The sequence below is a fragment of the Lemur catta genome, chromosome 11 (genome assembly GCF_020740605.2).
Source record: "Lemur catta isolate mLemCat1 chromosome 11, mLemCat1.pri, whole genome shotgun sequence".
NCBI lineage: Eukaryota > Metazoa > Chordata > Mammalia > Primates > Lemuridae > Lemur > Lemur catta.
The window spans coordinates 50,459,812-50,476,512 of record NC_059138.1 but is presented as its reverse complement, the minus strand read 5'-3'; the positions used below and the strand labels follow the sequence as shown (position 1 = coordinate 50,476,512).

Genomic DNA, 16,701 nt, shown 5'->3' with positions numbered 1-16,701 from the left:
AATTCAATGATGCCACCAACCCCATCCTTGTCCCATCCCCCAGGCTGAACACCTGAGAGCCCCTAAGCTACTGGTACAAGTTCCAGAGTCCAAAACCCAAAGACCTGGGGTCTGATATCCAAGGGCAGGAGAAGAAAGGCATAAAGGCACCCTGCTCCAGAAGAGGCTGGTGGGGGAGAAGGGAAGAGAGAGAGGGAGAGAGAGAGAGAGAGAGAGAGAATATGAATCCCTTCTTTTACCTCTTTGTTCCCAACTAGGCCCCCATGCCATGCCAATTTCCCCTAGAAATGCCCTCATAAACATACCCAGAAACAATGCTTCACCAGCCATCTAGGCACCCTTCAATCTAGTCAAATTAACATCTAAAATTAACCATCACAGATGGCATTTAATTTCATGGAAAACTTCTAAATTAAGTATCATTAGTAATCAAAGAGGTTAAACAGATTATTAGATTTAGGGTTAGAACCTAATTTGATTCCAACAGTCTTTAACTACTCTGAGCATTGATCAGTAGTCAACTCAATGTACTTCCTCCCATTTGACTGAGCATTACAGAAGAAAGTGAATTTTACCACAAAAAAAGAAGAAAATAAAGGGAATACCATAGAATGATAATTCCAGAGAAACAGCACCATTTTAAATTTATATACTTCAATAATCAATTGACTAATATTTATTAATTTTATTTTGAGAACAAGCTCATTATAGTATCTAAGTTTATCTTGGGGTATAAGTCAAAGAGTTACTTTGAGTTAAAAATTGTAATGGTTATTTACTTAGATGGCTTTATGGCTAAATTGAAGATTCTGTTCACTTTTTACAAACAGATATTACCTTATTTCTAAAATTAGTAGATTCACATTTCATTGTGTGAAATGTTGAGGCTTTTACTCTGTGCCATTGGAGTACCTACAAAGCTGCTTTTTAAGGAAAACCTTGGCTCTGTTTTTCACTGTTCCCCCAGCCCACTTCTCAAATTAAAACTCACCTCCACATTGGGGTGGACTTATTTAGCCTTCATTTCTTTCAATAATAAGACCAAAGCACATGAGAATGCCTTTAAATTGCAAACAAAATGGCTATAATCAATAGTTTACAAGAAAATCTCAAATTTGTGGTGGTGTAGTATTTATCAAAAGAGGATTTCATGAAAGATATGCTATGCACTTATTTTTCCATTCAGAATTACTTTCTGAGTCAGACAACCATATGTCTGCATACCCTGGCACAATTTTGTTGATTGTTGTAGTTACTTTAAGGGTATAGGATTGGTAAAAACCTTTTATAAAAAGTGAACAAATCAATCACAAAGTTATAAGAAAGAAGTATATTATAAATAGAACTGAAGCCAGAAATGAATAGTATGTAAATTTTTTTAAAAAGTAGAAAATAATAAAACAAAGTTAATTGTATAGATCAACAGTTGATAAACCTTTAGCTAGACTTACCAAAAAAAAAAAAAAAGATGTCACCAAAAACAAATAAAATAAAAGATATTAAATGGAGCATATTAAAAGTATTATAAGGAAATAATGTATACAATTTTATGCCAACAAACTGACAACATACATGAAGTGGACAAATACCTATAAAGACAGAAATTACCAAAATTGAATCAAGAAATAGAAAAATCTGAATAAACTTTTATTAAGAAACTGAATGAGTAACGAAAAATGGCTTCATTGGTAAATTCTATCAAACATTTAGAGAATAAATAGTACAAACTCTGCAGAAACTCTTTCAGAAATTGGAAGAGTAAAAAGTACTACCCATTCATTTTAACTGGTAACCAGAGCCACTTTACAGCACATTAATAAAAATAAAAGTTAAGAACCATATATTCATCTCAATGGATACAAAAAAGAACCTGACAACACATAATCTCATCTATGATTTAAAAAAAATAAAACAACTTCTCAATAAACCAGGACTAAAATAAAAATTGTCTTCAGCCCCATAAAGGACATTTAATAAAAAACCTATAACTAACATCATACTTAGTGTCAAAAGAATGAATTCTATTAATATCTAGCTAACAGAACAACTGAAAAATGGCCATTTCTACCTCTTCTATTCAACAACACATTGGAATCATGTGCAAGAAACAACACAAATAATTACAGGCATATAGCTCAGAAAGAAAGAAATAAAACTAGCTTAATTTGTAGATAACATCTTTTTATATATAGAAAATCCTAAGGAATCTAGCAAAATAGTGATAGAACTAACAACCAAGTTTAGCAAAATTGCAGGATCAATATAAAACAGTAAGATCACTATAAAAGAAATTAATTGAATTTCCATGTAGCAGCAACAAATACAACATAAAAATTTCATTCATATCAGCATCAAAATGACTAAAACATTTAGCAGTAAACTTAATAGAAGAAATAAAATATTTGTAAAATGAAAACTATACAAGACATTTATAAGAAATTAAAAATCTAAATAGATATCTCACATATAGATATATATGTAAATTGAAGGACTCAATATTGTTAAGGATTCTAATTCTCCAAAATTAATATGCAGGTTCAATGCAATTCCCATCAAAATCCAAACAGGCTTGCTTTAGAAATTGCAAACAGATAATAAAAGTTTTATCAAAATTAAAATAACCTTTAGAATGGCTAAAACAATTTTTAAAAATAAGAACAAGTTTGGAGGACTTATACTACCTGATTTTAAAATTTGCTATAAAGCTATAGTAATTAAGACTGTGGTAGTGGCATAAGCATAAATAAGCAGATCAAAGTAATAGAATATGAACTATTGCTCCCCTTTTAATCCATTTACCTTGTCATTAACATTTTTGGGAAGTGAACTCGAGCCTGATCCACAGCTCTGCAATATTTTGGCTGTTTCATTACAACAGATATAATGTTCTTATTTAAACTACCAGAAGTTAATTTAGAGTGTTATAGGGAACAGTTCATTCAGTGAAGTTACTCAATGGATACTCAACAAAACTTAATAGATAAGGAGGGTAATACATCTCCTTATTGCCATCTATAAATCTTGAACAATGAGATAATTGAAGCTATCATTAAACATTGCAGTTTAATATAATTAAATTGTTCGTATTTCATTCAGAATCAAGCTGTCACACTGAAATATTGTTTCAAGAAGCTGGAATGTAAGTTGGAAAAACTTCAAAATAGGCTAGTCAAAGTAAGCCTATGAATCTGTAAATGGAAAATTAAACATATACATGTTAAAAAATCAAGACTCTGCTCTGTAGTTTTTCATAGTGTCTGATATATAACATACATCAAAGTGAAGTTGCTAAAATGTGTTCAGGAGGTAACTGGAACAGACCAACTAGAGCTATGGTTCTAGGGATATAACATCAACAGAAAATTATTATTTTTTTCTTCAAAGCTCAACCTAGGCCTAAGAGTAAGTTAAATATGAGAAAGTTCTATTTACCAACACATGTATGCATTCATAGTTTCAGAGATTAAAAAAGTCCTTCATTTTAGCCTCTTCACACACTACTCTTGAGATATGGCTCTCTACCCTCCATTGGAAAGTGTGCCTTGTGAAATATGTTCCCCTCAGCTCTACTGAGTAGTTACTACATGCCAGGCACTGGCTAAGGGGATTTGATGCATTCTAACATTTGATCATCACAATAGCTCTCTGAAGAAGGTAGCATTGGCCTTATTTTACAGAGGAGTAAAAGAGGTATTGGCCAAGAAAGAAAAAAAAGAAGGGAGGGAGAGAAGGAGGAAGGAAGGAAGGGGAGAGAGAAAGGGAGGAAGAAGGAGGGAGGAGGGGAAGATTTGAAAATGTAACAGACAAGGCAGATCAGACCACTGAGGTGAGGAGGAGCAGACCTTAATCCAGCGAACTCCGGCTAGGGAAGTAGAAGTGGAGAAGTGGAGGCTGAGGCCTGATGTAGGAGAATTGCAAAGTCTGTAAAAGAGTGGTTAGGTCACCAGCTCCTCCAGTATTTAAGGTGCACTCTCTGGAGAAATGGAACCAAGTAGAATCTAATCTTAGGGATCACTGGTACAGTTTAGGGCTAAGCTATAAAACCATCTAAAGTAACAAGATTAAATAAAATTTTGCCTACTGGTAAGACTTCAAACCTCCTTCCTTTTCACAGATACCAAAAGGTCCATAGATGTTGACATTTGGGGGAGTATCCAATGAAAAATATGAATTACTACCCTATCATGCCATATTGAAGCCTGCCTGTCTGCTAAAGCCAACTCATGGAAACAAACCTCCCAAACAAATATTTGGTTCCTTATTCACAAACATTTGTGAATAAGAATGAACAGCCATGTACTCCAAGAGAAAAGCCTCTACCATGGAAACCATAGATAAAACCAAACACTCATTCTCTTTCTCCGTGCACACACACACATTTTGAAAAAATGTTTAATACAAAAGTTAGAAGATAAAATTGTGAAAATCCCTCAGAACAAAAGGTGAAGAAATTGAAAATCGTTCCCTTCATTGTTACTACTGTAAGGTCTCCTATCATCTCTCTTGAGCTCTTAAGTGCCCATCTGACCATAGATCCAAGCTCTTCTCCTTGTGTACAAATCTTTAAACTGCTTTTTGAATCATGTGCTGGTATATCAACTCTCTGGAGAAATCAAACAAGATTTAAGAAGCTCTGATTTGTAGTATTTGCGGATCCACCACCATGGCTGATTTCAATCTACCAATAGGTAAGTGACCAGCTCACAAAGTTCTTTTTTTTTTTTTATTTCAGCTCATCATGGGGGTACATAAGTTCAGGTTATATACATTGACCATGTCCCGCCCATCCCCCTGAGTCAGAGCCTCAAGCGTGTCCATTCTCCAGACAGTGCGCCTGGCACTCATCATGTAGTCATACCTCCATCCCCTCCCCCCACCCCGCACCTCCCCGGGTCAGCACCTTCAAGCATGACCATTCCCCAGATGGTGCGCAACGCACTCATCATGTAGGCATACACCCATCCCCTCCCCCCCCCCCCCCGTCTCAGTCTGATATCCAATTGGTATCCTTCCCCAATGTGCATTTAGGTAATGATCAGGGAAACCAATTACGAAAATAAACAAAGTTCTTAAATATTGAAGAACTGGCTCTCCAGAGCCATTATAAGCTGACAGTCACCACCACAGGGTATTAGGACTTTGAAAACTGGCAACTATTTAAGGTGAAAAAGAATGTCCTACTAAAGAAATGACATTTGAGCCAAAGCACAAATGAAAAGAAGAACCACAAAGTTGAATGTCAGATGGAAAAATATTCCAGACAGAGGTAAGAGCTACTGCAAGTGTCCTAAGGTAGGAAAGTACCTGACACATTTGAGAGACAGAAAGAGCCAGAATGTAGATTTTTAATTTATTTGTCAGTTGGGAGAAAACCTTGAAATAAAAAGCCTCTTAGCTAAGGTGAAGGCTGGTTTTTGGGAGAGTTTAATATGAGCATGAAGCTAAGATTAGCTTTGGTTCTTTTGTCTTGTACTTCTCTTCTAATAGAGGTAGCAACCACTGCTGGGTGATTCCAGGAAAATACACACACACACAACCAGAAATCTGGGTTTACAGAATACAAAACACAGCAGGAGGCAGTATTATGTTGTGGCCCTGGGAGTATTTATTCTAGACACTCCAGTCATTATTTCTTTAATCTTGCTGACCCTACAAATCATCTAGACTTTGACATTTTGTTGCCACATTCAGAGGACTAGTAACTTAAATATGCTACCTATCATTTGAGCAATATTTGTGTAAAATATAAATCAAATAGTAGAAACAAAGCAAGAGGTAATTAGATTGAAATCTTTTAGTAGTTTTGGAGGTCTTTTCTTCTTGGAGTCAAGACAACAAAGACAGTGCTATTTTGATATATTATCTGGAGCAAGTAGAGCAAGTGAGTCCAAAACAATATTTTAAGAATGAATCAGTAGGAGTTCAAATCTGGGCTTGACAAGTGAACAGCTCCTTCTGAGTGAAAATAAATCCTATTGTGAAGCAAAGGGAGATTAGGAGGATTAAACGTCACATATGGAGGATTTGAAAGTGGATTTGTTTTTTATTATTGAAGATATTTTTATGGGTTAATTGAACAAGGATCCAGCTCATTTGTTTGTTCTAAATTGAGATGAGTCAGAATGTCTCTGGGGCAAGAGAGAATTCTGTGTGTCTGAGGATGCGTATTATTCATTCCAGTAATACATTTGTAGCTAACAGTCTTGAGAAAAGGAATAGACTTGTAGGCAGTCTCACAAGGAATTAATTGTTATTGACATGTTACCTATGTTAATAGTCACAGTGCTGTCTTTATCCAAGTGATTGTAATTTGTATACACATTCAAATTGCTTTAGAAATAATGCTCAACATTTACACAGAATTATAAGAAGTTCAAGGCAATAGCTAAGATAATTGAGTTGTTTCCAAAAATGTGAGCTGTAAATAGGATGGAGTTGTCAAAGACAGAAATTTATTATTTTTCTTCATTGAAGAAATAAAAAAAAATTCAGCACTGTTACTGATGAGCTGTCTTTCTTCATAAATAGTACCTAAGAAAAAGTCTTAATTTTTTATTAAATTATAGAAAAATATTCTTAAATTCCCAATGGAAACTATGAATCACAGACTGTTTTAACTTATTTTTTAAAGTTATGTATTGACTTATTTGTCTAGAATTACAAGAGAACTATGAATAATATAATCTTTGCAATAAAATAAATACATGATGCTGCTTTTGGGGGTTTTTTTGGTTACATGGATCAGTTTTATAATGCTTGAGTTGTGGTTACAAGTGTGCCCAGCACACAGATTGTGTTCATTGTGCCCATTAGGTAGGTTTTAGTCCCCCTCCCCTCTGCTTGATTTCCATTAAGTTTTACATCCGTCTGTGTACATATGTGCTCATCAGTTAGTTCCAGTTTAATAGTGAGTACACGTGGTGTTTGTTTTCCATTTTTAGATATTTTATTTAGGATAATGGTCTCCAGTTCTATCCAAATTGTTGCAAAAGGAATTAAGTCATCTTTCTTCATGGCTGAGTAGTATTTCATAGCATACATATACCACATTTTGTTAATGCACTCATGAATTGACAGGCACTTGGGTTGATTATACATCTTTACAATTATGAACTGTGCTACAATAAACATTTGAGTGAAGGTGTCCTTTTGATAGAATGACTTCTTTTCATTTGGGTAAATACCCAGTAGTGGGATTGCTGGATCAAATGGTAGGCCTGCTTTTGGTTCTTTGAGGTATCTCTATACTGTTTTCCATAGAGCTTGTACTAAGTTGTAGTCCCGTCAATAGTATAGAAGCATTCCTTTCTCTCTGCAGCCATGTCAGCATCTATTATTTTTAGACTTTTTAATAAAGGCCATTCTAACAGGGTTAAGGTGATATCCCATTGTGCTTTTAATTTGCATTTCCCTGATGAAGCTGAAAACATTCCCACTAAGGATGCCCATTGACACCACTTCTATTCAACATATTCCTGGCAGTCCTAGCCAGAGCAATTAGGCAAGAGAAAGAAATTAAGGGTATCCAAGTTGGGAAAGAAGACATCAAACTGTCACTTTTTTTGCTAATTATATGATCTTATATCTAGAAAATTCCAAAGATTCTACCAAGAGATTCCTGGAATTGGTAAACAAATTCAGCAAAGTCTCAGGGTACAAAAATCAATGTACACAAATTAGTAGCATTCCTATACACCAATAATAGTCAAGCTGAGAGTCAAATCAGAGACTTAATACCATTAACAATATCTGCAAAGAAAATAAAACACCTAGGAATATACTTAACCAAGGAGGTAAAAGACCTCTACAAAGGGAACTATGAAATACTGAGAAAAGAAATCATAGATGATACAAACAAATGGAAAAACATGTCATACTCACGGATCAGTAAAATCAACATTGTTAAAATATTCATACTACCCAAAGTGATTTAAAGATTCAATGCAATCACCATCAAAATACCAATATAATACATCCCAGATCTAGAAAAAATAATTCTACACTTTGTATGGAACCAGAAAAGAGCCCAAATCGCCAAAGCAATCTTAAGCAGAAAGAACAAATCTGGAGGCATCACATTACCAGATGCTGCTTTTTAGATACAAGATAATACAAAATCTTTTGAAATCACTTATTAAATTGAAGAATCCTGACTAATTATAAATGAAGGAAGGAAGTAAAGAGAGGAAAAATTCAAAGTTTACTTTGTTTCTAGTTCTAAGCTGTTTTATTGGTAAGTATAGGAATGATTTCCATGTGAATTTGGACTTCTAAGCATACCAAAAAGACCATATATTGTTGGCAGTTCAACAGAAGAGGCCAAATATTTCATCTGAATCTACATGGAAAATAAAATTATGGCAACTATTTATATTACTCAGGCCAATAAATACCCTCAGCCACATCCCTACCACTATAATTATAATCATCATCACAATCAAGAACGCTTAATGAAGCAAGAACCAAATGTACATATTTAGCTTTGAAATTTAAAAAATATATATATTTTGCATGTTTTACTTTAGTGCATATTTCATATTTCTATGCATAAAATTCAGTCTCATTTAAAAGGGTAATTTTAAACTCAGCTTCATATAGAATTTAGATAATTTTCAAAATATTTTGGGCTAAAATAAATCTTTAAATGGAAGTATTTCAACATTATCCAAGAAAACAGTCTAACAAGGTCTACAGCAAACTGAATTATTCCAGTGTTTCCCAAAGTGGGCAGCATGTACAAAAATTTCCCAAAATATTAATAGATTTTGAGCAAAAGAAATACAGTTTGAAAAAATGCTTTGGTAAATTAGTTTACCATGAAATCTCAGCTTCCTTACTATCCACATACAAGTTGTCAATCTATGCATTAAATATGCAGAAGTGCATGTTGAAATATAGTCACAAGATGAGAAGGCATCCCAGGCAGAGGGGAAATTATGAGCCAAGATGAGCATGTGGGAAAGCATAAGACATCTTTTGAGAAAGTGTAGAGAAAGTCTGGAATTGCAGGAGATAAATCTGGAAATGGAGGCAAAAGCCAGATTGTGGAGGTTTTGAATGACAGGCTAAGACATTCAGACCCGTTTAATAGTCAGCTGTCAACAACTGAAGATTTCCTAAGAAGGAAGTGATAGTATAAATATGGTAGTCTGGAAAGATTTATCTGACCATAGGGGGTAAATTGGTGTGGAGGAGGGAAAATACCAGAGGTACTCAGGGAGTCCAGCTAGAAGATGGAGCAATGATTCAGGAAAGAGATTAATTATGAATGGTGGAAATGGGAATGCAAAATGAAGGCTGAGAGTAAGATATACTGCAACAGAGAATGAGGGGAATGGGTTGTGGTTTCAAAGTTTTCTGAAGAGATCCCCAAGAAAGTGATGGTATCTTTAGCAGCCATAGTGACCTGCTTTGCAGCTCCTTCATGGATCATGGCTTTGTAACTGCCCCCATGCCTTGATATATGTTTTCTACCATATAGGACTTATAATACTATTCTTGACTACATGATTAGCTTATATTCATTCTTTAAGAAATCCAGCTCACTTGTCTTCTCTTCTTGCTGAAATCTGTTTTGTATGCTCTCTTTAAGTATCCTAAGTATATAATTTCTGCAACATTTAAATCAATACATCATAAGGTCCATTGACTTGTCTGTCTCCTCAATTAGATGATCAGCTCCCTGAAGGTAGAGACCAAATTTGTTCATTTTACCAATGGAAATAAGATTGAAGAAAGTAATTTAAAAAAAGAAATTGATTAGGCAAAATTCCACCATATGAGGGAAGCTGTGGTATGCAGACCTGCAGAGGATTCACCCCTGGTAGTCCAGTACTTCCTACAGGTCTCAAAGGATGCCTGTGCTCCTCGATTTCCTCACCTTAACTTCTTATACTCTATTTCCACTGTCAAGAATGCTATCCCATCTAGCCTCTATTATTACATCTACTTATGCATATGTAAAGCACAGATTAAATGCCACCATTCCATGAGACCTCACCTAGTCTTTTATTTCTCCAAATCCCCAGTGTAATTTTTTTTCTTAATATGCAGCCAAAAGACCACCTGTATAAAATCCCATAGAGGGCAATGCTTATGGGAATTTTCTCTTTATAGACATATTCTATCTAATAAATGCAAAAGGGATGATAGAATCACCATGTTTTACAACTACAAATTAAGTAATGGATTTAAGCCAAATGATCATCTATGGCTATAAAAAGCATTAGTAGAAAAAAGCTGGTGGGATATTTAATGGTGGACAAATCAAGACCTAAACCCACTGACCAAATTTAAGTTTACCAGAAGAGAGACAGCCAGGCATCACATGCTGCCTTACAGAAGAGCACAATATATTCTCTAATATATTCTTAACAAGAAAAAATATAAATCTGAACTTGACTGGATCTCTTTCTATAAAAACAATTCAAAGGAAATACGGAAGACTAAGGAAAGTGTGAAAAGACAACTCTGGGTAAAAGTCTGCAAAATTTCAAATGTGGGAAACAGACTGCAAGGAGTAATATTTAAAAAGGGATGGAAAATGTATAGATTAAAATATATCAAAAGAAACTTAAAGACATGTCAAACAAAATTGTGGATATTTTGGGATCCTGATTTCAAAGAACCCAAATTTACCAATCATTTATGAGACAATTAGGGAAACATGACCACTAGCAGATATTAAGGAATTACTGTTAATTTTTAGCTATGGTAATGGTTAAAGCACCAATCTTAAAGCATCATTATACATCCTGAAATACTTCTAGATGAAATGATATATCTGGAATTTGCTTCTAAATAATTTAGCAGTGGTGGAGGTGTGGATAAGTGGTGGTGGTATATATGAAACAAGATTACTGTTGAAGTTGGGTGATAGATATATATTTAGGTTATTAAGTACAAAAGGTCCAACTTCCTCAAGTACTAAGTTTGACAGTTGATATCTCTGACATTTCACTTTGACACTTTTTGTTTTATTTTTATTGTGAAGGTACAGCCTCATTCTATCAAACACATGGTTTGAAAGCTTGTGATTGTCTTTAAAAAAATTTAGATCAAATTTTGTGATGGATGAGTAAAAAATTTGTGTTATTTTCAAATATGAGTTCCATCATGAAATCAATGCTGCGCAGACAGCTTGAAATATCAACAAAGTGTTTAGGAAGGATGTGGCTAATGAACACAGTATGTTGATGGTTTGAGAAGTTCCATTCTGGTAATTTTAACCTTGAAAATGAACCACGTGGGTGACTTGAGACCAAGGTGGATAATGATGAGCTGAAAGCTGTAGTGAAAGTGAATCCGTCTCAATCTATGCATGAATTAGCAGCAAGGTTTGATGTTACTATTCCAATAATATTGAACATTTGAAACAAATCAGCAAGATAAAGAAGCTGGATAGATAAATAAGCCTCAGAAGAGAAATCATGTTGAAGCTTGCCTTTCTTTGCTGTCATGACATAATGGCAAACCATTTCTACACCTTATTGATATGTGTGATGGAAAATGGATTCTTTTTGACAATCACAGGCATTTTGGCACAATGGTCGGATAAAGTTGAAGTGCTGAAACAGTCCAAAACTGAATATTCATCAACAAAAGCTAATGTTGTCTGTTTGGTGGTCCAGCACTGGTATTATCCACTATAGCTTCATGAAACCTGGTCAATCGGTTACAGTGGTTACCTACTGCAACCAATTGGATAAAATGATGAGGATGCTTTCAATGAAGCAGCTGAGATTGGTCAATAGAGACAGGCCAATTCTCTTGCAAGACAATGTTTGACCACATGTCCCACAAACAATGCTGCTCAAACTAGACAGGCTGGACTTGGAAGCTCTCTGTCATCTACCAGATTCACCAGATCTTGCACCAACTGGCTACCACTTCTCCCAGACTTTGGACCACTTCTTTCAAGAAAAAATGTTCAATTTTCAACAAGCTGTGGAAAATGCCTTTTGTAATTTCATTGCCCTTCACTCTCCAGGCTTCTTCGCTGCTGGCATAAACAATCTACCATTAAGATGGCAAAATGTGTCAATAGTTTAGCCGCATACTTTGATTAATTGTACTGCTTGTTTGAGATATAATAAACTTTTGATTCAAAACCAGACATTTCATGTTTAATGAACTAAAGAGTTCATTTTTACATGTTTGAAAATTTCCCATTTTAAAATCATGTTAAAATACAGGCTCCTGGTCCCTATTTCAGAATTATTAAATTAGAATATCTGAGGGAGATTCTGGGAATCTGAATTATTAACAAGTTCTGAGGTGATTATTATATACACTAGAAGTTGGGAATTATAGTCTAAAGCAATTTATCTCATTATCTTGCCTTGTCAGACAAATGTAGACATATATATATATCTTATCTTTAAGGACAGAATCTGTGTCTTCATCAGCCTTGCATTCCCAAGGACATATATTTAGTATGCACTCAATAAATATTACTGAAGTATGACAACATATTTATTTTTCTTCACTCTGACTAAACATTTTAGATATAGAGCATACAAGACTTTCCCATAGATTCCAACATGTCAGGACTATTTGGTGTCAGAAATGTGTAACTTCTCACATCAGTTAGCAATAATCCTCTGACCATGTGGAATTTCTTTCTCAGTCAGTGGTATTTCAGTATCTTAATTACCAAATTGCCAGTATCTCTATACCTGAACCAGCTAAGATAAAACCTAACAGAATGAAAACAACAGCCTCTTCTTTCACAAACAAATGGAAGTAGAGAATATTAACAGCCATGTGTAGTTTACCTACACTTAAAATATAGAAACACATATGATGTTTTAAGAAAATAAACTGAAATGTTTTCACCTGCCATTACTGCTAGACTTTGCCTTTCTGAATTTTTTGTTTGCTTATTTGCAATTGTTCATTTATTAAGTATCAACTCTGACACTCTTAAGAGTGTATTCTTAGGAAAATATTACCTTTTAGTGAGAATCACTTTCCCAAAGACCTAGTATTTCCTATGCCTTGGAATCCTTGAAAGAAGTAGGTTATAATAGATTTTGTCCTAGTACTAGTCCAGGGTTCTAGTTCTGCCACTGACTAGTTAGGTGATTTTGAATATGACACTGTTTTTACCGGGACCTGGTTTCCCCATATATAGTAGACCCTTGAACAACACATGTTCGAACTGCACGAGTCCACTTATATGTGAATTTTCTTCTGCCTTTGCCACCCATGAGCCAGTGAGACCAACTACTCTTCTTACTCCTCTTCTTTATCCTACTCAATGTGAAGACAATGACGACAAAGAACTTTATGATGATACACTTCCACTTAATTAATAGTAAATATATTATCTCTTCCTTTTGATTTTCTTAGTTACATTTTCTTTTCTCCAGCTTAATTTATTGTAAGAATACAGTATTATATATACATATATATATGACATACAATGTATATGTTCATTGACTGCTTATGTCATCAGTAAGGCTTTTAGTAGTCAAGTTCTGAGGGAGTCAAAAGTTATACATAGATTTTTGTGAAGGGTGCGGGGTGGCACCTCTAACCTCCATGTTGTTCAAGGGTCAGTTGTGTATAATTTTAAAATAAATAAGTCAGTCTACTCTTAGATCATCTCTAAGTCCAACTCAAATTTTATGGTACTGCTAGAAGAAAATTATTTTGCCTAACATTTAAACAAAAAGCACAGTCTTTCAAGGAAATAAATAAAATATAAAATTATCTTACCTTAGAGTCTTAGATGGCAATAAATAAGGTCAAATTTATACAGTTCTGTTCTGAAGGTATACATACTGGAATATGGAGGACTTCTCCCACTTTGGCTTACCTGCTTATGAGCATGATCATAAGAATTAATATGATTGTCAAACTCCTGGTGTTTGTGATATTGCTTGTCACATAATTCACAATAAAAGTTTGCCTTTACGTCTTCCAGGGCCTTTGCTGTAGACTTCTCCTTTTCTGCAAAATCCTTAAAAAAAAGGCAAAAAATGTTTGTTACATTTCTCTCTAATAGCATGACCAGATCTTATATTAATCAAGTTGGTATTTAATTTTACTGTGACTAAAAGGATATGGCAAAGCTCATTATTTCCTAGAAATTCATGGCACTGTGAAAGTACCTTTGAGTTTAGCATCATCCTTAATTTACCAATCATCATATCACGAGTTCTCCCAAAGTAGCCCTCTGCTGCAGCGTGATCCTTCCTCATCCTTCCTCTTGCTACCCATTTCCAGGTTGTAGTTCTGCCTATTACCAAGGACATCACTGGCCATTCCTACTTAATCTCCTTCAAAGGCTTTTCTTTGTCTGATATTATCCCTTAATTTTTTGTGTTCTATGCAATTCCATCTTCGGCCAACCAATCTATCCACTCCATACACTCTCCCAAGAGTGCCCCCATTCCCACTATAGCTAGAGCCCAGTGTATTTATAATCTCCAAAACCAGCCTAAGTCTTTTCCACGAGCATCAGTCCCTGCTAGACATTGCCAGTAGTTTTATCTTGTGTTCTTCAAAACTATTCTCTTTACAATTTTTAGGGTGCTCTATCTCAAATAGATTTGGCTACATCATTCCTCTGTTTAAAATTGCCTTGAATTCTATCATTGCCTATAGAATAGTGAACGAATACTTATTTAGTATAAACTATGTACCAGGTATGTGAATTATCTCATTCATTCCTCACAACAACCCTATGAGTTAGGTTTTATTTTTGTCTGCATTTTGTAGGTGCATCAACTTATGCTCAAAGAGGTCACACATTCATGGTCACAGAGTGGAGGGGGAATTTGAATTTGAATAACCTGTGCCTAGCTCCCTTGTTAGTAAACAGCTATGACTTACCACCTTGTTTTAAAGCCAACTTTCTTAATACACCATAAAAGCTTCTTCTTACCTTACTAGCATCATCTCTTATCAAATCCTGCTTCTACATTATTCTCTTTAATTCTATCACCAGATATGCCACATGGTATTATCTATTAATATTTTCATGTCTCTTGCTCCCACAAATCCTTTGAGAGAAGAAACTATTTTATTCATTTTTGTGTCCACAATGCTAAACAACATATTGTCTAGTCCAGAATAGGTGCCTATTTAATATGCATTTCATAAATGAATGGATAATTGTGATTTTTGTATTCATGCCCGATACCATTCTACAAGTTCTTCTCTATTATTCTAATATCAAATAAAACAGTGACAGACATATAGAGGATACCAAATAAATATGTATGAAGAATGGATGAACAAGCTAAAGAATGAATTCATTTTTTCTTTGTTTCTTCAAATGACTACCCTCAATAGAAAGAAATCAGTCCATACACCTATATCACAGGCACATGGCACACCAGACAAGAAAGGAAGCAGAAAGAATTTAGGCGAAGTGATGGGACAATTAATTCAGATATGAGAACATAATGATTTAAGTCCAAATAAAAAAAGGCAAAACACATGGCAAAAAGCAAGAAGGGCATGAGTATCATTAACGAACAGCACAACAAGACCAAATACCTGAATTGCCTGTCTAAGAGAACTGAAGTAAGAATTTGGTTACATTCTAGGCTAATGGAAGGTATCAGAGCTATTGGAGAGGATGTATCCAGTAATAAGGATGTAAACTCTGATTTCAGGATAAAAAAACTCAGTTGCTCAAAGAACTTAGATTATGACCTGCTGATATAGTCACTTTTGAGAAATGAAATAGGAATATGACAATGAGATAATGCTAAATCTCTTGCTTTAGTAGGCTTATAATCAGGAGAAATCATTATTTGTCATCGAGTCTTTCTCACTAGGTATTTTTCCCTCATGGTTTTTTTTTGTTGTTGTTGTTAGAAAGATTTCAGGAACTAGATTGAAACCAGGGATTATTTTAATTCAATCATAGTTCTTCTTACTTTATTATAAAACTGGCACAATAGCCTTAGAAAATTGACCACGTGCCTTGGACATTGGTCAACTCTGCTTTGGTGCTCAAAAATACCGCAGCCTTATGAACTCAGGGAGGGGGACAACAGGGAATTCAAGGTGAATTTGTGGCTAAAAATGTATTTTTGTATTATTTTAGGTTATGTAAGAGATTTTATAACAATAGCTCAATGGCTAGGTGTGAGGCTTCTCTAGTTACTCTTTGGTTCCTTTACCTAAATACCCTATATTTCTAAAACATTTTAAAATTATCATATTACCTGGCTTTTGATTTAAAATTTTATAATTTTAAGAGAGGTTTACCAAAATTTAAGTCATATATTATACCATTTTTTTCTGAATGCTCACATTTTACAAGGTCATCAAACTAAAATATATATTGCATTCCTTGCTTCATTTTTATTTCCAGGAAGTGATGTAGATATCACATCTCCTTTACCTCTAAGGTTCTAATGATAGTCTCCAGTGTACATTCTGTTCCCCTTATTAAGACAGGAAGAATGGGGAAGGTGGGGTATAAATGCCATCAGCAAAACATACAAGCATAAACTGAAGTGTATAGGTAGAAATCTCAGGCAGATGAACATAAAAGCCAAAATGTGGGTAAAGTCAGGAGACTCAAAGAGAAAAAAAGAAAATTTTCTTTAAGAATCTTTGGCAGAACTTGAAAACTGAGGTTAGAGCTATTTAGGCAATGAGGACTAACTTTTAGTAAAAGAACCCTAACCCAGTGGTCCTTGATATTACCCAGTATGAGGTAGGCCTATTCTAAAG

General features: G+C 34.6%; 1 protein-coding gene across 1 annotated transcript in view; it reads right to left on the bottom strand.

Moving 5' to 3' along the window:
* The window catches only part of ZNF804B (zinc finger protein 804B), a 459,373-nt gene that overhangs the window by 69,934 nt on the left and 372,738 nt on the right, over positions 1–16,701 (bottom strand). Inside the window, exon 2 of the mRNA XM_045564023.1 lies at positions 13,823–13,966. Within this exon, the coding sequence (XP_045419979.1) occupies positions 13,823–13,966 (144 nt within the window). The remainder of the gene's footprint in view (positions 1–13,822; positions 13,967–16,701) is intronic.